General features: G+C 42.4%; 1 protein-coding gene across 1 annotated transcript in view; it reads right to left on the reverse strand.

Moving 5' to 3' along the window:
- Positions 1-12,633: 12,633 nt before the first annotated feature.
- The window catches only part of LOC136115731 (macrophage immunometabolism regulator-like), a 31,699-nt gene continuing 20,397 nt past the window's right edge, over positions 12,634-23,935 (reverse strand). The window contains exon 2 of the mRNA XM_065861937.1: positions 12,634-13,725. Coding sequence (XP_065718009.1) covers positions 13,087-13,704 — 618 coding nt within the window. The 5' untranslated portion in view covers positions 13,705-13,725 and the 3' untranslated portion in view covers positions 12,634-13,086. The remainder of the gene's footprint in view (positions 13,726-23,935) is intronic.

Genomic DNA, 23,935 nt, shown 5'->3' on the forward strand with positions numbered 1-23,935 from the left:
TGGTCCTCCTACTTGCAGTTACTAGCTCTGTTTGTTCTACATTCCTGTGCTCTTGCTTCTCCAAAGCTGTTTATGAGACTCTGCCAAGGTCGCAGTGTCCTTGCTGATTTTGCTGAAACGGTCAGCGGTTCCCACTGCGGCCTAGTCTTGCTACTTATGCTAAGGCCTTCAGAACAGGCTCTGCTCGTAAAACTGCTCTGCAGACCCATGTCCCTTATTTTTAAGCCATTCTCCAACAAGAAGGCATTCAGTAACTCTGCCTTCTCTGTATCTTCTGTCACCAGGGCACCCACCTCGCTGATCAGTGGGCCTGCATTGCCTCTGGTGTTAGTTCTATCTGCCACATATTGGAAAAAGCTCTTTCTGTTGTCCTTGACCCCTCCTGCCAGTTTTAATTCTAAGGAGGCCTTAGCTTTCCTAGTTGCCTCCCTACACCCTCTGACAGCAGCCTTATATTCTTCCCAAGTGGCCAGCCCTTCCTTCCATAATCTATAAACTCTCCTCTTCCACTTGAGCTTACCCAGCAGTTTCCTGTTTAACCACGCAGGTCTCCTGGCTCCCTTCCTTGACTTCCTATGTGTTGGGATGATCTTGTGCCTGGTAGAAGCAGTCCCTGAACACTAACCAACTATCTTGGGCCCCTTTACCTTCAAGCAGCCTTGCCCATGGGATTTCCCTTAGCAATTGCTTGAAAAGGCCAAAGTTGGTCCTGCTGAAGTCCAGGGTTGCAATTCTGCTTGCTATCCTGTTCCTGCCACATGAGATCCTGAACTCCACCATCTCATGGTCGTTGCAACCAAGACAGCCCTCAACCTTTATCGCTTCAACCAGACCCTCCTTGTTAGTGAGGATGAGGTCCAGCAGTGCACCTCTCCTAGTCGCCATTTCCACTGTGGCTGGCTGGCTGGCTGGCTGAGTAGTCCTTCCAGCAAAAGTCAGGGAAGTTAAAATCCCCCACCACAACCAGGGCCTGTGATTGTGAGGCTGCTCTCAGCTGCCTGTAGAAGGCCTTATCAACTTCCTCACCCTGATCTGGTGGCCTATAATAGACACCCACAACAGTATCACACTTGCCAGCCTGCCCCTTAATTTTCACCCATAGACTCTCAACTCGCCCCTCATCCGTGCCTGGACAGTACTCAATACATTGTAGTTGCTCTCTCATGTAAAGAGCAACTCCACCACCATGCCTGGCTGGCCTGTCTTTCCTGAAAAGGACATAGCCATCCATGACCACATTCCAGTCATGTGTGCTGTCCCACCATGTTTCCATGATTGCCACCAGGTCATAGTCTCCTGCCCAAACACAGGTTTTTAACTCTTCCTGCTTATTCCCCATGCTGTGCGCATTGATGTACAGACATTTCAGAGATTGAACTGAGCACACTGATTTCACCCTAGGGGTATGGGAGGCCTCCCAGCCTTCATGAACTCTAGAGTGCTGCCCCACTAATGCAAGCCCAGCTACAACCCCATCCCCCTTCAAGTCTAGTTTAAAGCTCTCCAAATGAGCCTTGCTCATTCCTGTTCCAATTCCTGTCCCATCGGGAGGTCACGGGTCTCACTGTCCAGCAGCAGTTCCAGTCCAAGTTCTCACTTAGGACTTAAAACTGCTTGTTTTTATAGACAGTGCTCTGTGTTCTGCTATGCTTCCCTGTTCTGTGATGGGGTCATCACCACCACCTGGTTGGCCTGGTGTCTGGGACCTTCAAGTCTGGTAAGGAGGGGAGTAGTTGGCCTGGCACCCAGGAATCTTGAGGCCAACAGGGAAGGGAAGAAGAAATCTGTTTGATTTGTCTATTTGGTTGACAGGACCTTCAGGGCCTGATAATGAGGGAAAGGGAACTAATATGGGATCTGCTCGCTCTCAGAGAATAGACATTTGCCTTATAAAACGGCATTAGTTATGCACTAACCATGTTACCAGGGGTCAGGAGCAGGGGGTACCGGTGACAGTGATGCGAGAAAGTAAGCAATAAAGTGGTCGAGTGCCAGAAAGTGATTAAGAGCAGAAGTATGAGAGTTGAGAGGGAGAGATCTAGAAAGCGAGAAAGCATGAGTGCAAAGTGAGACGCGAGTAAGGGAGCATGAGTGCAACTGAGAGAAAGCACAAGAAAACGCATGTGCGAGAATGTGTGAGAGAAGGTGCAAGAGGGTGAGAAATCAAAAGATGGAGAGAAAAAGAGCAAGAGAAATTGATGGAAAGCAAAGACGTGGGAAAGCTCGAGAGTGAGAAAGTGAGTGTAGGCAACAGCACAAGCAAGAGAGTGGAGGTGAGAGCGAGGGACTGAGAAGGTGAGTGCAAGGAAGAGTGAGCAAGAGAAAGCAAGCTCAAGGTGAGCAAGAGCAATAGCGAGAAAGTGAGAGAGAGAGAAATCAAGAGAGCAAGCAAGGCAGACAGACCATATGAGAGAGAGCAAGTGTGAGAGAGTGAGAAAACAAGAGCGAGCAAGCACAAGAGTAATAAAGCGAGAGCGTGAAAGCACTAGAACAAGAAAGTGAGAAAGTGTGAGAGCAAGTTAGAGCACAAGTGAGAGCAAGACAGTGAGAATGATAGTGAGAGCAAGAGTGGGAAACTGAGTGCAAGTACATGAGCAAGAGAGAAAGTGAACACAAGAGAGCAAGAGTGATGTCACTTGTTTACTGCAGGGCAACAATAAACCGTGGCAGATGCTCTCTGTTAACCCCCCGCACTCCCTACTAAGGAAAGGTAATAGGAGGAAAAGGGAGAGAGACTTGCAAGTTGGCAAAGTTAAAAATGCTTTACTAATGCTACTAATAAATAGAGAAAATAATACAAAATATACAAAACCAATCTTGAATTTCCCGGGGTAGCGCAGCGTTGCCTGGTAGAGCTGGCGTTGCTTCAGTGGCTGCAGGGCAGGCACCTGGAAGTCTTGGGCTGGACTCCATAGTAAACTGGAACTGGATTCAGAGATGCAGGGTCTAGAACCAGGCCTTGGATCTCAGGCACGACAGGAAGGGTCCTCTTCAGATGCCAGCCATGATTGAAGAGAGTGAGACCCTCGTGATCTCCTGCTTTTATAGGGTGTATGACGTGGATGGGATGGAATACTTAGTTGGTCAGTTTTAGTCACCTATCTGCCTCTCCTTAGAAATACGCCCCTCTCACAGGACGTGCAAAATTTATCAGTAACCTTGGCTGCCATAGCAATAAGTCTAAACCTGGACCTCTTCTGCATACCATTGCTACTGTTATCAGCTCCAGAGTAAAGAGTGTCTGAAAAAACATGCAGCTAAATTCTGAAAAGTGCAGTTACTTAGAAGAACTTAGCTGAAAGGAAAATTCACTATAAGAGAACTGGTCTTGTTTTAAACAAAACCAGGAGAAGTGACACCAAGAGAAAGGATGAGAGAGAATATGAGAGCGAGGGGGGGGGAAAAAGCAAGAGCAAAAGAAAGACAAAGTGAGGGAACACTGGAGAAAAGGCATGAGATGAGAGAAAGCAAGATATAAAGCGACAGAGAAAATGACAGAGCAAGTGAGAGAGCAAGAAAACTAGCATGAGAGCAAGCGCTGAGAACATGTGTGTGAGAGAGAGGGACAGCATGCAAGAGAGAACAAGAGAGACAGACATCAAGAGCAGCACAGAATTAAGGACAAGGTTTGTGACATAACCTGGTCTCTTCCATCTAAGTCTCATGTCATAATGATTTCCAGGCTCTTGTTCTTCTTACTTTGAGGAGATAGCTATATTCTGAAAAATATTTCTTGCACGAAATATTGTTTCGTTGTTTATTTTGTGCTAATTTATATTTGGACTGAAACTAAACACTCATTCACTCTTCCTTCTCTTGCAGTACTGCCCCTCTCTGTTGTGGTTTAACCCAAGCTAACGATACAACAATAATAGCCGCTCTCTCTCTCTGGGCCGTCCTCTTTCTCTTGGTCTTTTGGGCATTCTCGCTCTTGCTTACTCTGGGGCACAGCTGGGAGAGTTTCAGTCTGGATGTTTAGTCTGGCCTTTTGCCATTTTGCAGAGGCCTCTAGGATTTTCTGCCTTTTTTTTTTTTCCCTTTTTTCTCACTTTTGGATCAGCCGTTCAGGACTGGGGTATCGCTTCCTGGAGCTGGCTACTCGGTGTGGATGGAATTAGTTTGGAATTTCCTTGAGTATCTTTTATTTCTATTTTTTATATATATATATATTTACTAGTTGTGTATTAGTATATTGTTATTTTATTAAACTGTGTTTATCTCAATCCAAGTTTTTCCTTTCCCTTTTGATTTTCTCCCATCTTGGGGGGGTGGGGGAGGGGGTGAGTGAGCAGCTATCGTGATTGTATTGCTGGCTCATTTACATTTCTGTAACATAGCTCCACTTTAAGATTAGTCTTCCTCTCAAAGATTTTTTTTTTTTCTGCTGTTTTCATTGAAGTTAATTTTTGCTATTGTTTAGTATATATTGTTCTTTAAAATGAAGTTTAACATTAAAAATTCACTTTATCCAGACCAACCTCCTAAGCATCCACAATTTCAGAATTTGATTGTGTTGTACATTTTCTGTTTCAGATTCTTTGGTAGCATTGAAACAGCTGGAAACAATAGTGATGTTATCCATTAACAACTCTTTGCTTAGGAAGTATTACTTCATACTACAAAGACCCATTTGATCTGTAAAACTTAACATTACTTTGTTATGGCCCTTAATGTTGTTGTGTTTTGTTTTGTTTTTAACTGTGACTTATCAAATGAAAATACACTTTGAAACCCACTTTGATTTTTTTCAGACCATAGTTTCATCTTCTGGATAGCTTTTTAGATTTTTTAAAAGCAAACTATACAACCTGACATGGCCTAACTTTATCTGAAATTAAGCTGTTTTTATCAACTCACATTTCTTCAGATATTGTGGATTTTGGAAACTTCTTTTATGCAGTTTATGGCCCTTCTGCTCTTTTCATGTAATTCTTCTTTAAGATTATTTTTGCCCACCAAAAAAAAAAAAAAGTTGCAATTGCTGAACCACTCAGAGCCTTCCTCTATCTCCAGACAGTAACATCTGTATTTTGAGCAGTTTAAGAATAACTGTTCTCCACTCCTCTGTTCTTCCCAGAAAAAAACCAATATACCTAGTAGAGCACTTTTAGGAGGAGTTTTAAGAGTTTGGCTGTTACTTGTTTTGCAATATCTTCTGATAGCCCCAATCAGCAATTGAGTCGCACTGCAATAAGCATGCTCAGCAAGAGAGAGCATCACCCAAGAAAACTGACCTAGTATGAGTCACCTTATATTTTGGTATATTTTAAAACAGGCCATTAGTTTCCCAAAAATTAAGATTTGGCTTAATATCGCAGTTTATGCACTTGTACTTGATTCCAAATCTGCTTGGGTATTAAAGGTCTGTCAAACGGAAGATTAGGTGAGCAGCTCCAGTGCTGGCACTGTTAAAGAAATGTTCTTGACCCTAGGTTTCCCATAACATAGTCTCAGATGTCTGTGCTTAAGAAAAATAATTTACTCAAAGATAAAATAAAAAATAAATTCAAAGTTACAGTAAAGAAACACTCTGGACTGAGTGCCTCTCAAGGGGAGGGACCCTGAGACAAAAGAGGCTTGGGCTTTTAAACCCTCACAATCTATTCACCCACTCTCCACGTGTCCTTCACGCACCTTTTGGTCCAATTGTAATTCTGTGTCTGGGGCTTCTCTTTGTCCAGTGTTTCCTCTTTATCTCCTTGTACTGGTCTTCAAGGCCCCCCATTACCAAGCAACCAGGTTAAGTTCACAATATGCAACCTGGAATTCCAGCACATCTGGCCACTCATACTCAGTTTGGCTACTCATGCTAAAACAGGTTATTCAAACAAAAGAATACAGCTAAAATAATAGAATACAGTTAAAATGTTAGTTTAATTTAACTTACTCTGCAACAGCATGATCTACAGCAGAGCACTGTAGTTCAATGTAGAGGTGGGTTTCCTGAACCAGAGAAACCTCAGGGGAGCAGAGAAACCCACCAGGACCCAGCAGCTTGTGCAAGAGCAGCTAATGAGACCTGGCCTGGGCTAGGAGCAACCATAGCAAAGTACCCACACCTGTAAAAGAAACTCCTAGGCAGTGCTAATGACCAGGAGCACCACAAACAGGGCATGGGGCATCAGCAAGGTTGTGGTGCAGCAGATTGTGCAGAAGGGTGCACAGGAAGGGCGCTGTATTTCTGATGGCTTGACCAGGGAGCAATGGTATCTACATGGCAGAAGACCACATCCTCTCTAAGCTCTGTACCTGCCACAACTGACACAGCTTCCCAGACAGAGTTCTGATGGGAACATACTGCTACCCAGGGGTCAGGCTGCAGGGTGTGCCCTACTCTTATGCCAGTATGGGATGGCTGCAGTGAGTACACCTGTGGGAGGTGCACCCAGGTAGAGGACCTCCTCAGCTTGGCAGAGCTCTGGGAGGAGGTGAGTAGGTTGAGGAGTATCAGGGAGTCCAAGAGAGAGATAGACTACTGGAATGACACCCTACCTTCCCTGAGACAGGCCTGTCAGGCAGACAGGCCACATGATATGGAGGATTCCCTATTTTCTCTCCAACTGGCTGAATGCAGTGACTTAAGGGATAGGGGGCAATGGTGAAAGGTTCCTGCCTGACAGAGCAGGCATGTCTGCTCTGTAACTACTCCATCTTTCCACGTGTTCTCACATAACAGGTATGAGGCTCTGCAAGTGGAACTGAACAATGACGAGGACAATGGTCCATCTAGGCTGGGGATGTGTCCTGATTTTGTTAAAAAACAGGTTTCTCTTTTGGTGAATTTTGCCTGTCAGCTGGAGCCTTCATATTAGCTGCATTTTCCTGGAGAACCAGATACATGTTTTGGTAAACATAGCAATGGAATGCAAACTTATTGATAAGCACGGATGAACATCTCGCGAGAGGGGCAACGAGAAACCAGTGACCAAGAGACTGACCAACTGTGTATAACATTCCATTCACGTGAATACTTCATATAAAAGTGGGAGATCACGAGGATCTCGGGCCTTTTGCCTTTTCCCTTTTTCCCTTTTTCCTCATGGCTGACATTAGGAGAGGACCTTGCTGGTTGTCCCTGTGAACTGAGGCCTAGTGAGAGACTGAATCCAGCTCTGGTTGGCTACAGAGTCTAATCCAGGACTTTGGGTGCTGGCTCTGCAGTTGCTGAGACTTTCAAGATTGGTTTTGTATATTTTGTGTTATTTTCTCTATTCTTATTAGTAGCATTAGTAAAACATCTTTAATTTTTCCAACTCTCTTCTCTTTGTCCTTCTTTCCCTCCCGATCGCCTGTCCTTAGTGGGAAGGGGGGAGAGGGAGGGGCGAAAGAGGGAAATGGGGGGGAGAGGAGGTTAACAATACATCTGCCAGGGTTTGATTGTCACCCCGCAATCTTAACCCTCGACAGGATGTCACCAAGGTTAAGTCAGCCTGTGCTCTGCCTCAAAAACACTTGCATTAAGAAAAAAAAAGATGGGTCATTGCCATAGGGGAGTCCCTTCTGAAGGAAACAGAAGGCCCAATGTGCAGACCAGACCCACTTCTTATGGAAGTCTGCTGTCTCCCTGGGGCACAAGCTAAAGATGAGATAACTTCCTACCCTGGTATGGCCCTCAGAATATTATCTATTATTGCTTTTTCATGTAGGCAGTGCTGAAGTTGCGATAAGAAGTCCAAGGGCAATCAAAAGAGACTTCAGGGCCTAGGGATAGTTGGAGGCTGTCTTGGACATAGGGATCATGAAGTCGCTGTGGTTTTGATTCTTAGAGAAGTAAGGAGGGGGATCAGAAGAACTGCCACCTTGGACTCCCAGAGGGCAGACCTTGGCCTGTTTAGGAGACTGGTTGACAGAGTCCCTTGGGAGGCAGTCCTGAAGGGCAAAGGAGTCCAGGAAGGCTGGTCTCTCTTCAGGAGAGAAATCTTAGAGGTGCAGGAGCAGACCATCCCCATGTGCTGAAAGATGATATCCTAGTTTTGTTAAAAACAAGACCGGTTCTCTTTTAGTGATTTTTCTTTCAGCTAAGTTCTTCTAGGTGGCTGTACTTTTCTGAGTTTTAGCCTGCATATTTTTTCCTAGGATGCTGTACTCGGTGCTGATAAGAAGACCAATGAAATGCTGAAGAAGCTCATGTTTAGATTTATTACTATGGTAGCCAAGAAAGACTGATAAGTTTTCCCCAAATTCCGTTGTGAGAGGGATGTGTTTGAGGAGGGGTGGATGGAACAGGTGACTAGAACTGACCAACAGAAGTATTCCATCCCATAATCATCATACCCCCTATATAAGAGGGTGATCACGAGGGTCAAGCTCTCTTTGACCATGGCCAGCATCCAGAGAGGACCTTGTCTGTCTGCCTGTGATCTACAGGCCTCAGGCCCTGCATCCCTGCAACCAGTTTCCAGTTTGCTGTGAAGTCCTGCCCATGACTTCTGGGGGCCTGGCCTGCACCTGCTGGAGCCATCCCAGCTCCGCACACCGAGTTCCGCCGCTGCTGGAGTGACGCCACCTCCACATCAAGCATTTGAGATTGGTTTTGTATATTTTGTATATGTATTCTCTATTTATTAGTAGCATTAGTAAAACCCTTTAAAACTCTCCAACTTGAAGTCTAAGTCTCTCTTCCTTTCCCCTTATCTTTCCAATCATCTTTCCGATCTAAAGGAAAGGGGTGGCGGGAAGTGAGGGGATAACAGGGAGCGTCTGCCACGGTTTATTGTCGCCTTGTTTAAACCTTGACAGATGAGCTGGCAGGGAAGAAGTCTGGCCTGGCTAAACAAAGATCTTTGGCTGGAACTCAGGAAAAAAAGTGAGAGTTTATGATCTTTGGAAGAAGGGGCAGGTCACTGAGGAGGACTACAAGGATGATGTTGAGGTTATGCAGGGACAAAATTAGAACGGCCAAAGTCCAACTAGAACTTAATCTGGCTACTGCTGTAAAAGGGAACAAAAAGTGTTTCTATAAATACATTACCAACAAAAGGAGGGCTAAGGAGAATTTCCACCCTCTAGTGGATGCAGGGTGAAGCATAGTGACAAAGGATAAGGAAAAGGCTGAGGTACTTAATGCCTTCTTTGCCTCAGTCTTTAATAGTAAGACTGGTTGTTCTCAGGTTACCCAACCCCTTGACCTGGAAGACAGGGATAGAGAGCAGAATGAAGCTGTCATAATCCAAGGGGAAATAGTTAGTGACCTGGTACACCACTTAGACACACACAAGTCTATGAGGCCGGATGGGATCCACAGAAGGGTACTGAGGGAACTGGCAGAATTGGTCACCAAGCCACTTTCCATCATTTATCAGCAGTCCTGGCTAACAAGGGAGGTCCCAACTGACTAGAGGTTAGCAAATGTGATGCCCATCTACAAGAAGGGACAGAAGGAGGATCCGGAGAACTACCGGTCTGTTGGTCTGACCTTGGTGCTGCGGAAGGTCATGAACAGATCTTGAGTGCCATCACATGCTAATGTACAGGATAAGTAGGTGATCAGGCCCAGTCAGCATGGGTTTATGAAAGGCAGGTATTGATTGACTAACCTGATCTCCTTCTATGACAAGGTGACCTGCTTAGTGGATGAGGGAAAGGCTGTGGATGTTGTCTACCTAGACTTCAGTAAAGCCTTTGATACTGTTTCCCACAGCATTCTCCTGGAGAAACTGTCTGCTCATGGCTTGGACAGGCATACTCTTCACTGGGTAAAAAACTGTCTGGATGGCTGGGCCCGAAGAGTTGGGGTGAATAGAGTCAAATCCAGTTGGCAGCCAGTCACAAGTGGTGTTCCCCAGAGCTCAGCATTGGGGCCAGTTCTCTTTAATATCTTTATCAGTGATCTGGACCCTCAGTAAGTTTGGAGATGACATCAAGTCGGATGGGGAGTGTTGACCTGCTTGAGGGTAGGAAGGCTCTACAGAGGGAACTGGACCAGCTGGTTCAATGGGCCAAGGCCAATTGTATGAGATTCAACAAGGCTAAGGGCCCAGTCCTGCACTTGGGTCACAACAACCCCATGCACTGCTACAGGCTTGGGGAAGAGAGGCTGGAAAGCTGCCTGGCAGATAAGGGGTGTTGATAGACAGCTGACTGAATATGAGCTGGCACTGTGCCCAGGTGGCCAAGGCAGCCAATAGCAACCTGGCTTGTATCATAAATAGTGTGACCAGCAGGACTAGGGAAGTGATCTTCCCCATGTACTTGGCACTGGTGAGGGCTCACCTTGAATATTGTGTTAAGTTTTGGGCCCCTCCCTACAAGAAAGACACTGAGGTCCAGAGAAGGGCAACAAAGCTGGTGAAGGGTCTAGAGCACAAGTCTCATGGGGAGCGGCTCAGGGAATTGGGGTTGTTTAGACTAGAGGAAAAGAGGCTGAGGGAAGACCTTATAACTCAGTAAAACTACCTGAAAGGAGGGTGTAGAGAGGAAGGTGTCAGTCTCTTCTCCCAAGTAGCAAGTGATAGGACAAGAGGAAACAGCCTCAAGTTGTACTGGGGGGGGTTTAGACTGGACATTAGGAAAAACTTCACTGAAAAGGTTGTCAAGCATTGGAACAAGCTGCCTAGGGAAGTGGTTGAGTCACCATCCTTGGCCTTGGAGGTATTTAAAAGATGTGTAGATGTGGTGCTTAGGGACATGGTTTACTGGTGGACTTGGCAGTGTTAGGTTTATAGTTGTACTCGATGATCTTAAGGGTCTTTTCCATCCTAAATGATTCTATGATTAGTGTTATTACCTTTTATGGCTTCTACCACCTTTATGTATTGTTCACATTCAATTTCATTTTAGTAGCCTAAAGAATCATCTTGCCTTTAATTTTTATAGATTACTTTAATGTAAGACTTTATAAATATAAAAAATAGAGATAAAAAAACTTTTAATCTTCTCTTGAGATTTTGCTTCTTTGAAAGTAAAACCAGGAAATCACTATATGAATTTAAGATTTGTAATTAAGAATATTACAAATCCAACTTAAAAAAATGGCTCTTTTATGATTATGTACTATGCAAGTGTAACTGCAAGAGTAAACCAGTTAAGCAATATTATCAGGTGCAATCACTTTCACAAGCAAGCCATCAGACAGAAAAAGTTCTAACAAATTTTTATGTTTGAACTTGGCAAGACAACCACCAGCCTCTCTATCGATCTAGCTATACAATTACTGCACAGGAACAAAGTAACAACATGCACAAAATATACTAACAATTTTATGTCTGATTTACTGAAACAACAGAAGCATCCTGTCTAAATATTTCACAGAAGTATAAGATTCCTGCTTTCAGGTTTTAATGATTCCTAGTCTAAAGCTGTGTTTTTAAATGTCCTCATTCTTCTATACAGCAAAAGACTCCACAAAATAGGTATTTATATCAGTCTTTATTTTTCAGACAGAAATAAATTTTCATAGGGCATTTCTATAAATAGTGGTGTTTATTCCTTAGACAAAACCTTCATCTCTTTGGCATCTGACCATATTTTGTTTTTTAATCTAAAGACTACATAGTAGAAGTTTACTTTAGAGATCATTGTTCAATACATTAAATTTACAGAGGTGTAGCTAACTCTTTACACATCAGTTGTAAATATTCTAATAAGCCTGAAAACATTAACCAAACCAGTAAAACATAGTCTACTGGTCTCTTTTTCACTGCCTTCAGTTACAATTTTGGAGTAAGTGGCAGAATGAAAATAACTCTTCATTTTCCACAACATATACACTGACTAGTGCTTGCTATTAATTCTGAAGGAGAAACAAAAACCCCCTGAATTTTACTAGAAACAACTGATCAAATAAGTTATGTTTCAAAACAACCTGATCTTAATTTTAACTTCTAAATAAGTAAACAAAGTTGCACACTACTTCAGTAATAGATTGCACCTAAAACATCTAAAAACTTTTTTTCATTTTTAAACATAAGTTACTAACATGTTTTAAATATTTAAATATTTTAAGTATTCTTAGATTATATTAATCTAAGAATACAGCTGTCAAAACTGCATTTGATGTCATATTTGGACAAAAAATTCTTAAGGAACAAATTAAGCTAGTGTATTCAATCTACTCTGTTGAATAATCCAGAATCAGCTATTTGGGGCTGATACAGAAACACTTCACTTGTACTCCATCTAAAAATCTGCCTTCCAGGTCCTAATAAAGTGTTCAGTCCTTCAGATAAACTAAATTTCTAAAGTAATAATAGAGTTATTTAACATTTTCCATTACTATACTATATAGAAATAATGAATTAAAATTAAAAACTTTATTGGCATACTGATGCAGACATTCGCATGTCTGGAATCTGAAGTGAATCCTTGTTTACATGTCAGGACAACGTAAAAAATCATATTAACAAAAAAAAAACCAAACCCTTCACTCTCAAAAAAAGTTTTTAATTTTCCAAATACTTATTCCATAATAGTTTTATAAAACAGAGGAGGCAAAAAAATTACTTCCATGCAGAAACTAAAAAATAATTTAACAGGTTTAAAGTAGCAAATGAACAAAGGTTTATTTTATGAGTGAATTTCCTCCTCATTACCAGTGCAAAGCCAGTTTCAAAATGTTTGAATGGGATAGTTTAAAATAACAAGTGATCCAATTTAGCCAAGCTCATGTTCCTTCCCATGATGTAAAAAAAACATACATATATTTTTATTGTAGAATACAGTAAGAAACAAAAATATAACTTGAGTAGTTATTCAAGAGCAATTTCTAACATCAAGCCAAAATTAGCAACAACTAAGTAGACCATCAATTTTTCAGTATTAAATTACCATAAATACTAGATAACTGTACAAAAAACCTCAAACCCAAATCCAAAAATCAAAAGCCCTTTCGTTGTTAAAAAGTGTCCAAAGAAATATCTACCAGCTGCAGTGAAATCTGCATTAGAAGCTGCTTGCTCTGGAAAGATTTTTTCCCTCCAAGTATTTGTAACACAACACACTGTCAAAATTCTATTCAAATAAATTACTTTCTGATAACATTTAGCTGATACCACTTACAATGTGGACAGTCATGTACATAGTATGACAGTGGAGTTTTGCAGCAACAGAGAAATAACTTGAAAGTGATTCTAAATTACAGATTATAGTTCATGTGTTATTTCTTGCAAACACACAGTCCCCTCTAAGGGTAAGATGTTGGAGCTGGTATTGTAGCATGTCTGTGTCAGCAGGTTCCGCAATGCTCATTTTGTCTAAATTGAGGTAGTCCAGGGATTTAGAGTGAGCCCTTTTACCTTTTAAAAGGCAAAGAGGCAGAGGACCGTGAAGTGCCTTGTAAGGTTTATATGGTAAAGCATTAGTGCATTTATCCCCTGAGCTGGGCATCTGTCTCCTCCTCCTCCCATTTACTGCTGGGATCTCATATGGCTGATAGTACCTACTTCTAGTTTTGTAAAAATGGGGGGAACATGCAAGTCCTGAATCAAGCTGTTTAGAGTATAAATTAGGCCTGGATTCTCCTTTGTTATCTTCATTTCCTGTATACTTTGGGGTTAATTTTAGCAGCTCCTCTCCAGTCGTGAAGCCAACCAGGTAGTTAGAATCCATATGAAGAATGTGATAGCCTGAAACTGCCCGTCGCATTGGTGAGCAGGGGGTACTGGAACATCGTGGTTTCTCTGCTTCTGTTTTGCCTGCAGAACTGACCTCTGCAAGAGGTACAGGGAAGGTAGGTATGGTAGTTCTGGACTCTCCATTTATGTCCATTTTAAGCAATGAGCTATTCTCCTAAAAATAAAACAGAGATTGATCACAAATAGAACCTTTACCCAATAAAGGAGCTGAGAGGGCATCTCAGAAATCAGATTTTTTTATCACTCAGAAACCATAACCAGTACTTCTCTACTCAGTTTTGTCTTATACTCTACAGAGTGTCTCATAACAGAAGTATCACTGACGTTTGCCTTTAAAAATTATGTTGGCCCCTTTTTAGTAACAAATACTATAAATATACTCCTGATATTCTTAAATATGTTAAAAACATATTATTGAGTAATGCTGTACAAAAATCTGAAGTCTCTTTCCACTCTATTTTTTAATCCTTTTATTGTATTTGATCCCTCATAACCCCTTTCTTTTGAGGCCATCTACATCCATTAGCACATCCACAGTAACTTTTCCTGTACTCAGCTGCATATTTATTCCATTCACAATAATATGCATAAACATACTTAAAAAAAAAAAAGGCATCTAACAGTTACTACCTCAGTCATAACCATGGACTAGACCTGACTGACTGGGTACTGTAATGCTTTTTTGTGGTGGGTTGACTTGGCTTGGCTGCCAGGTGCCCACCAAGCAGCTATATCACTCCCTCTCCTCACAGAATCACAGAATGTTAGGGATTGGAAGGGACCTCAAAAGATCATCTAGTCCAATCCCTCTGCCAGAGCAGGAACACCTAGATGAGGTTACACAGGAAGGCGTCCAGGCAGGTCTTGAATGCCTCCAGAGTAGGAGACTCCACAACCTCCCTGGGCAGTCTGTTCCAGTGTTCTGTCACCCTCACTGAGAAGTTTCTTCTCAAATTTAAGTGGAACCTTTTGTGTTCCAGTTTGTACCCATTACCCTTTGTCCTGTCATTGGTTGTCACCAAGAAAAGCCTGGCTCCATCCTCGTGACACTCACCCTTTATATATCTGTAAACATTAATGAGGTCACCCCTCAGTCTCCTCTTCTCCAAGCTAAAGAGACCCAGCTCCCTCAGCCTTTCCTCATAAGGGAGATGCTCCACTCCCTTAATCATCTTTGTTGCCCTACGCTGGACTGTCTCCAGCAGTTCCCTGTCCTTCTGGAACTGAGGGGCCCAGAACTGGACACAATATTCCAGATGTGGTCTCACCAGGGCAGAGTAGAGGGTAAGGAGAACCTCTCTGGACCTATTAACCAACCCCCCTTCTAATACACCCCAGGATGCCATTGGCCTTCCTGGCCACAAGGGCACAGTGCTGGCTCATGGTCATCCTGCTGTCCACCAGGACCCCCAGGTCCCTTTCCCATACACTGTCCTCAACAAGGACATGGGTCAAAACAAGGACAGGGAGATCACTCAGCAATTACCATAACATGAAAAACAAACTTGATTGGGGGAAATTAATTTATTGCAAATCAAAATCAGAGTAGGATAATGAGAAATAAGAGCAAATCTGAAAACTTCTTCTCCCCACCCCTCCCTTCTTCCTGTGCTCAACTTCACTCCCAAAATTTTCTCTACCTCCTCCCCCTGAGTGGCACAGAGGGATAGGGAATGGGAGACGCAAACAGTTCATAATGCATTGTCCCTGCTGCTCCTTCCTCCTCACACCCCTTGCTCCAGCATGGGGTCCCACTCATGGGATACAGTCCTTCATGACATTCTCCATCTTGGGTTCTTCCCATGTGAGATAGTCCTCCACGTACTTCTCCAGCGTCGGTCCTTCCCATGGGCTACAGTTCTTCATGAACTGCTCCAGTGTGGGTCCCTTACACAGGGTCACAAGTCCTGCCAGCAAACCTGCTCCAGTGTGGGCTTCTCTCCATGGGGTCACAGGTCCTGCCAAGAGCCTGCTCCAGCGCAAGTTCTCCACAGGGTCACAGCCTCCTTTGGGCACATCCACCTGCTATGGCAGGAGGTCCTCCATGGGCTGCATTGTGGATATCTACTCCACCAGGAATCTCCATGGGCTGCAGGGAAACAACCTGCCTCACCATGGTCTTCACCATAGGCTGCAGGGGAATCTCTGCTCCAGTGCCTGGAGCACCTCCTCCTCCTTCACTGACCTTGGTGTCTTCAAGGTTGTTTCTCTCACATATTCTCACACCTCTCTCTCACAGCTGCTGTTGCACAACTATTTTTTTTCTTTTTTTACCCCTTCTTAAATATGTTATCACAGAGGTGCTGCCACCATTGCTGATTAGGTCACCATTCCCCAGTGGCCACTCTGTTTTGGAGCTGGCTAGAACTGGCTCCGTAGGACATGGGGGCAGCTTCTGGCATCTTCTCACAGAAGCCACCCCTGTGGTCCCCCCGCTACCAAAACCTTGCCATGCAAACCCAATACACACAGCTATGTTTTGAAGTAAATTAATTTTATAAGCTGTATTTTGAGAAAAGCTTTTGTTTTGCTTTCCAGCTCTTAAGCATTTTTTAGCTTTGCTCACTGTTCAAGAACAGTACAAAGGAAAATGAGGAGAAATGTGTTCAAGTCAGCAACCAGTACTTCCATTTAGAAAGATTTCTACAGATCAGAGTTGCCCTTTCTTCTGGCTTCTGAAGGAGAATGAGAGGGATGCCAATTCAACAGAATGTGTAATTAAGTCTTTACTATAGGATCAAAACAAGGAGAAAATTAACGAAATGGCATACGATTTTCCTTGCTGCTTCTTCACACATTTAAAAAGAATAGGAAACAATTGAAAATAAAAGTTAACATGAAAAGGATTCACTTGACCAACAAACATTATAAGTACTTCCAGAATACAGTTCACTTGATTAAGATTTTACAATATTTTCATTATTTTATTTCAGGTATAAAGCAGGCTTTCCATAGAAATTAAATTATAAATTTATCTGACCCAATCCAGTTAAATATCAAAGTTGACTAAACCACAGAGAAAAGGAATAATGAATACAAAGACTAGGTTAATTATAAATAATTGTATTATCTTAAAGAATACATTAATATGTTTGAGATAGAACTCTGAGGGAAAAACCATCAAAAATAAAAAAATACTTTTAATATAAAAACCTTTCTGATTTTTGAATATTTTACAAAGGTGGCAGATGCCACTCAAGGATTAGTATGTTATGAATGAAAAACAGAAGTGCATTACACATCAATGTCACATTATGCTAGATGAATTAATTTGAAAAGCCTTTATTTTTGATGAGCATTAGATTTCTCTACATCCAACTACTGATTTATTATTATTAATTATTAACAGATTTATCTGCTGCTTATCAGATAGTGTCCTGGTTTTGTTAAAAAACAAGTTTCTCTTTTAGTGAATTTGCCTGTCAGCTAAAGCCTTCATATTAGCTGCATTTTCCTGGAGAACCAGATACATGTTTTGGTAAACCTAGCAATGGAATGCAAACTTATTGATAAGCACGGATGGACATCTCACGAGAGGGGCAACGAGAAACTGGTGACCGAGAGACTGACCAACGGTGTATAACATTCCATTCACGTGAACACTTCATATAAAAGTGGGAGATCACGAGGATCTCGGGCCTTTTGCCTTTTCCCTTTTTCCTCATGGCTGACATTAGGAGAGGACCTTGCTGGTCGTCCCTGCGAACTGAGGCCAGTGACAGACTGAATCCAGCTCCGGTTGGCTACAGAGCCTAATCCAGGACTTTGGGTGCTGGCTCTGCAGTTGCTGAGACTTTCAAGATTGGTTTTGTATATTTTGTATTATTTTCTCTATTCTTATTAGTAGCATTAGTAAAACATCTTTAACTTTTCCAACTCTCTTCTCTCTGTCCTACTTTCCCTCCCGATCGCCTGTCCTGAGTGGGAAGGGGGGAGAGGGAGGGGCAAAAGGGGGATGGGGGGGAGGAGAGGAGGTTAACAATACATCTGCCAGGGTTTGATTGTCACCCCGCAATCTTAACCCTCGACAGATAGTAATCCTGCAGGTAGCACTGTTTGTTAAGAACCAAAAAGATCTCTCTCACTGATAAAATACTCTAATTGCAACAAGCTGATGGCTAAAAGGAAAGATAGCAATAGAGTCAGCACAACCAACTCTGCACAAGGGTCAAAAACATGGGCTAGAGACAGCAAATCAAGCAGGACTGGTATTGACATTTCCCATTCTTTGTTCTTCTATTACTTCTAAAAATATACACCTCAAAACATATGATATTTATCTGTAAAACATTAGGAAATAACACAGGAAATAAAGTCACCCACCCAACACATAATTGTAAGAGAACTGTGACAAGTGAAGGCAACACATTTTTTATTAATTTTTTAATTACATAATAGATATCCAAGATAAGAAATGAGAGATAACCTGCTCCCGGTTTCTGGCACAAATCTGACCCCCCGCAGGGAGAAAAATTTACTATTAACCCCAGAAGTCAATCCCCTCTTCTCGTCATGTCATCTGCTGTGATTGGCTGGCAGGACCAGCCACCCCTACCAATTTACCCAGAAGCATAACAGAAAAGGAAGCCCCCACTTTTGACAACATCATTCCCCATTTGTTGTCACACTGCTTTGTGATTGGCTGACAGCCTTTTTTGACGCTATGATACCCATATATTCTCAGATCTCCCTCTGATTGTTTGCCTGCTTCCTTTGCACTAGGAAGAGTTCGGATATAAAAATATATACATTTATATGCAACAGATGTAATATAAACATATATAGAAATATATGTAAAGTACAATGATGTATCAAAGATATATTTCATATATTTATACATAGATACATGTATAAGTATATATAGAAAACAGTGTATATGTATGTGTACATATATACAATTATAAAGATATAAAAATTAAATATGTAATAAGTAAAAGCATAGGTATAAAATGGCTAAAACTTTCTTTAATAAAAGCTGATGTCATGAATAATTAAAGTTTAAATCACAGAATGGTTGAGGTTGGAAGGGACCTCTGGAGGACAACTGATCCAATCCCCCATGCTCAAGCAGGGCCACTTAGAGCCAGTTGCCCAGGACCATGTCCAGATGACTTTTGAATATCTCTAACCTGCACCAGTGCTCAGTCATCCTCACAGAAAAAAAGCATCGCTCAGTGACAGTGGTGCTGTCTCTGTGACAACAAATATATTTAAGAAAGGGTAAAAAATGCTGCACAGCAGCTATGAGAAGCCTGAGAAAAATGTGAAACAGTCCGGTAGACACCAAGGTCAGTGAAGCAGGAAGGGGAGGAGATGCTCTAAACACCAGAGCAGAGATTCCCCTGCAGCCCACGGTGAAGACCATGGTGAAGCAGGTTGTCCGCCTGCAGTCCATGGAGCTCCACAGGGGAGCAGATATCAACACTGCAGCCTGTGGAGATGATGCTGGAGCAGGCGTATATGCCCTGAAGGAAGCTGCAGCTTAAGGAGAGCCCAAGCAGAAGCAGGCTCCTGCAGAACTTGTGGCCCCATGGGGGACCCACACTGGAGCATTCTGTTCCGGAAGGACTGAAACTTGTGGAAAAGACCCATGCTGAATCCATTTGTGAAGAACTGCAGCTCGGGAAAAGGATCTAATTTGGAGAAGTTTATGAAGGACTGTATCCTGTGGGAGGGACCCCACACTAGAGCAGCAAACAGCATGAAGAGGAAGGAGCAGTAGAGTACAAGAGTTGGGCATGAAGTTGAGCCCAGGAAGAAGGGAGGGGTGGAGGGAAGGTGGTGGTTTTAGATTTGTTCTTATTTATCATTACATGTGATTAACTGGCAATAAATTAAATTAATCCTTCATAAGGTGAGTCTGTTTTGCCTGTGATGGTAACTGGTGAGAGATCTCCCTGTCCTTATCTTGACCCATGAGCTTTTCCATCTTATTTTCTCACTCTGTCTTGCTGAGAAGGGGGAATGAGAGAGCGGCTTGGCAGGCAGCTGGCAGCCAGCCAAATTTAACCCACCGCAGGCACCAAAAGGTGGGGGAAGTGGGGCACGGACAAGTTGAAATGGGTCCAAGGGCTATGAACTCCTCCTAGGAATCATACTAAGGGACCCCTGGGAAAACCCTGTCACATGCAGGGAAGAGATCAGTCCTGTGAACTGGACTGAGAAGCTCTTGCATCTGGGCCCAGCCCAACAGGATGTCCATATGGTGTTACTGGGGCAAAACTTGGGCTTTGTGCAGTCCCACAATGCACAGGCAATGCTGGCTGCAAAAATGGAAAACCAGAAGAAAATGCCAACTTCAGAAGAACATGTGTGTGAGGAAAATAAGAAAAAGGCCTCAAGGCATTCCTGAAAAAGGCTATGCAAACCAAAAGAACTGGCCAATGGGCCTGTGAATCACAAACTGGATTTTGACTTGTCACACAGACACCTTTGCCCATGGTCATAAGGGATCTTATAGCTACTACCTGTAAGGCCATTATGGGGTGCAGGCTGGTGCTCCATGTTGTTAGAAAAAACTAATTCTCTAAGTATTACACCAATTAGTCTTTATAGTATGACATTGTGTTAACTTCATGAAGAGATATATAAATAGTTTACATTGTATACTGAATAGCTACGCTTAAGCAAGCAAACTAGAGGGACCCAGCTCATCACAAGGAGGAGAGCCCCGCCCTGGAGATAAGAACTTTGCTATGTGGAATCTCAAAGCTAACTAAAAGATACACCTGGACTGTGGATGGGTTTCTGTTAGATGGAGATTTGTTATTGAACTAGCCAGGCCCAAAGGAATTTCAAGGCCACCTCGGAAAGCTGAAAACAGGACCTGCTGTGGGAGTGAGGCAGTTCTGCAATAACAGGGCATCAACATGACGTAAATCAACGGACCTATCAGCAGTGAGACTCCAACACATGGACAGCTCGTGAACGTAGATGATATCCAATTAGTGAATGCATGCTTTGAGTGTGGATGAGTGATCAGAGAATAGTTGCATATATAAGGAGGTTTGTTTCTCTAATAAATGGCTTGGCGTGATTCACATTGAATTGGAATGCTGAGTCCTTTATTCGTTCCAACACTGGACAATCAAGATAATGCCAGCACCCTAGCCCCCCTAACACCTCTGTGAAACCCTCCCATTGTCTGGCATCATAGGTAAGTAACTCCAGCATAGTCTACATCAGGGGTGTCAAACTCATTTTCACCAGGGGCCACATCAGCCTCCTGGTTGCCTTCAAAGGAACGAATGTAATGTGTACGTTTATACACTCCTAAAAACTACATTCAGCCCTTTGAAGGCAACCGCGAGGCTGATATGGCCCCGGGTGAAAATGAGTTTGACAAGCCCCATCTAGATCAACAGAGAAGCATGTGGATGATGACGTGATTGAAATATAATTGCTTAGCAAAGTTTTACTATGCTTCATAGAATCATAGAATAGTTTGGGTTGGAAGAGACCTTCAAAGGTCATCTAGTCCAACCTGTAGGAATGGCAGGATGTACAGCTCCAGCCACCTGGATGATAAAAGAAGATCAGTACTAACATGACCATCTAGGCAGTCAAGACTAATACTAACATGATTAAATCACAGCAATTAGTCAAAACACAAAGCGGCCTTGGACAGGTTATACAGAAGTTTTATGTTTGTGAGGAGTGATAGCCCAGGCTGAGTGAGAATGATATCTAGGGCTGGAAGAACGCCCCAAGGATGTATGGGTGTATGAATGTCAGGCTGGAAGACCACCCTAAAGACATATGGGTGTGTGAATGTTGGGCCGGAAGATCGCCCACAAGATATGCATGAGAACGTGACTGAAAACAGTCGCAAGATGAGTGTGGTGTGTTTGGAATAACATTTTTTGAAAAAAACATCCTCTTGGTTCAGGCCCTTATCTGTAAAGCTATAAATCGTGACAGAGTTATTAAAGAGAACATGCTGGCTTGCTTGCTTTCTGCTCTGCTGGGCTCAGCTCAGCTCTGCCTGGCTCTGCTCTCGCTGCTGACACGAACTGTGTGTGTCTCTGTGTACATCGTACTCAATCACCGCAAATGGTGCCCCATGTGTGTGCCCATGTGAGTGTACGTGCATGTGAGACTCTTCATCGAGTAGTGTGAGTGGCGGTGATCACACAATCAGACGGGTAAATTTTATATTGTAATTTGTGGCCACACATCCCTGTGTATAACAGGGACAGCAGCCCTCATTGAATGAGTTAGTTGTGGGATTGTGTTAGTATGGGACAAGCTGCTTCCTCTGAATGTAAGCTATATCTGCAAGTTTTACAGCACACATTACATGCTTCTGGGTATTGCTTTTCTGAAAATCAAGCAGCTTATCAGGAATATAAGTTAATTGTTTTATTGGTTGTTGTTACAATTGTTTCTTTGCTGTGTTGTTTACATAAGTGCGCTGTAAGCCTTCTCTCCCCCTTCTCCCACTTGAGCTGCAAGCTGCTCTGTGCTTCCCCCTCCTCCCCCCCCACCTTCTCATGGTTTTTACTTACGTCTGTTTTCAGTCATGTTTTTAAGAAATCAGTATTAGGGTGTGTTTTAAAACACAGGAAAGTACTTTGGAAATATGAGGAAGGAGGATCTTGTGAAATATTGTAATCAATGGTGGCTGCTGTGTAAGTTCGATGATTGGGAAAAGTGGCCAGAGAACAGAACCTTGAAGTATAATATTTTGTTGCAATTGATGTTGTTTTTAAAGTGAGAAGAGCAAGGCAAAGACAGAGATCTGAAAAGGTGTTGTTTCATATGTAAACTGCAAAAATTGCAAGGAAATGATGCTATGGATTTGGATGTTGCTTGAAGGATTGTGTGTCATGAGTTTGGCAGAAAGATAAAGGAAAAGCTCTAACTGTGACTTTAGAGGGAATTTCTGATAAAGATCAGGGAGTAAACCGAGGTCGGGAAATGATTTGAAGTAGAGGAAAAGGATGAAGGTGAGATATCAGACCTCAGAAGCTCAGAGAAAAATCAGTGTGCATATTGTAAACAAGATGGACACTGGAAAAGAGATTGCCCTCAATTAAGAAAAATAAGTGTCCAGAATTGAAATTTGGTGTTTGTTTGTTGCTGTGCTTACATAAGGTTGCTAAGTTAATTAAATTTATGCCTAGATTTAGTATCCCAATTGGTATGTCCTCTGACCGAGGAACACATTTTGCTGCCAAAATTGTTTCAGAAACAAGTAGAATCATCCTCTGATAAATAAAATTTGAAATGATATTGTACTTAATTGTGGCTTTTGTATAAATTGGATAATGAGGACAATAGCCTGAATATAAAATTATAATACTATATAAGTAATAATAAATATAAAATAAAGTTATAATAAGTTCTATATATTATATAACTTATAATAGTACATATGAATATAATTTACAGTACTATATTGCAATTAATGTTCAGCAGAAGTTTGGAAAATGGGATGAAGTACAGTACTGTAGGTTAATTTGCTCTTACTGTTATCTAATAAATTATTTTCTGGTCTCAAAATTAAGTTGTTAAACTCTGATTGGCATGGAATTTATGTGCTAGTTGGAGATATAGGAAATAAGACTAAATGCTATGATGGATGTGAACTTGGAAGACGTTGTATTTAAAAGTTGCTAGAATATGAACTGATTTGGATCTAGGAAAATGAAAATAATGGATCAATGGTTAATATGCTGTTTCTTGACATCTGTAAGAAATTGCAAAAGGTAAATGGGGCTGAGGAATGTAACCATTGCTCAGCTAATTGGAATTGCATATAAAGTGTATAATAGCAGGAATGAAATGGAAAAAAAAAAAAAAAAAAGGCAAAAAGAGCCCAGGCCTGTGCTGTTGTCCTGGTTTTGTTAAAAACAAGACCAGTTCTCTTTTAGTGATTTTTCCTTTCAGCTAAGTTCTTCTAGGTAGCTGTACATATCTAAGTTTTTGCCTGCATATTTTTCCTCGGATGCTGTACTCAGTGCTGATAAGAAGACCAATGGAATGCTGAAGAAGCTCATGTTTAGATTTGTTACTATGGTAGCCAAGAAAGACTGATAAGTTTTCCCACGTTCCATTGTGAGAGGGGCATGTTTGAGGAGGGGCGGACAGAACAGGTGACTAAAACTGACCAAATGAGTATTCCATCCCATAATCGTCATACCCCCTATATAAGATGGGATCACGAGGGTCTCAGTCTCTCTTTGACCATGGCGGGCATCTGAAGAGGACCCTCTCTGCATGCGTGTGATGCTAGGCCCGAGGCCCTGCAATCCCTGAAATCCAGTTTCCAGTTTGTTGTGAAGCCCCACCCATGACTTCCAGGTACCTGCCCTACAGCTACTGGAGCCACACCAGCTCCACCCACCCAGCTCCGCCACTGC

Source organism: Patagioenas fasciata, chromosome W (genome assembly GCF_037038585.1).
Source record: "Patagioenas fasciata isolate bPatFas1 chromosome W, bPatFas1.hap1, whole genome shotgun sequence".
Classification (NCBI taxonomy): domain Eukaryota; kingdom Metazoa; phylum Chordata; class Aves; order Columbiformes; family Columbidae; genus Patagioenas; species Patagioenas fasciata.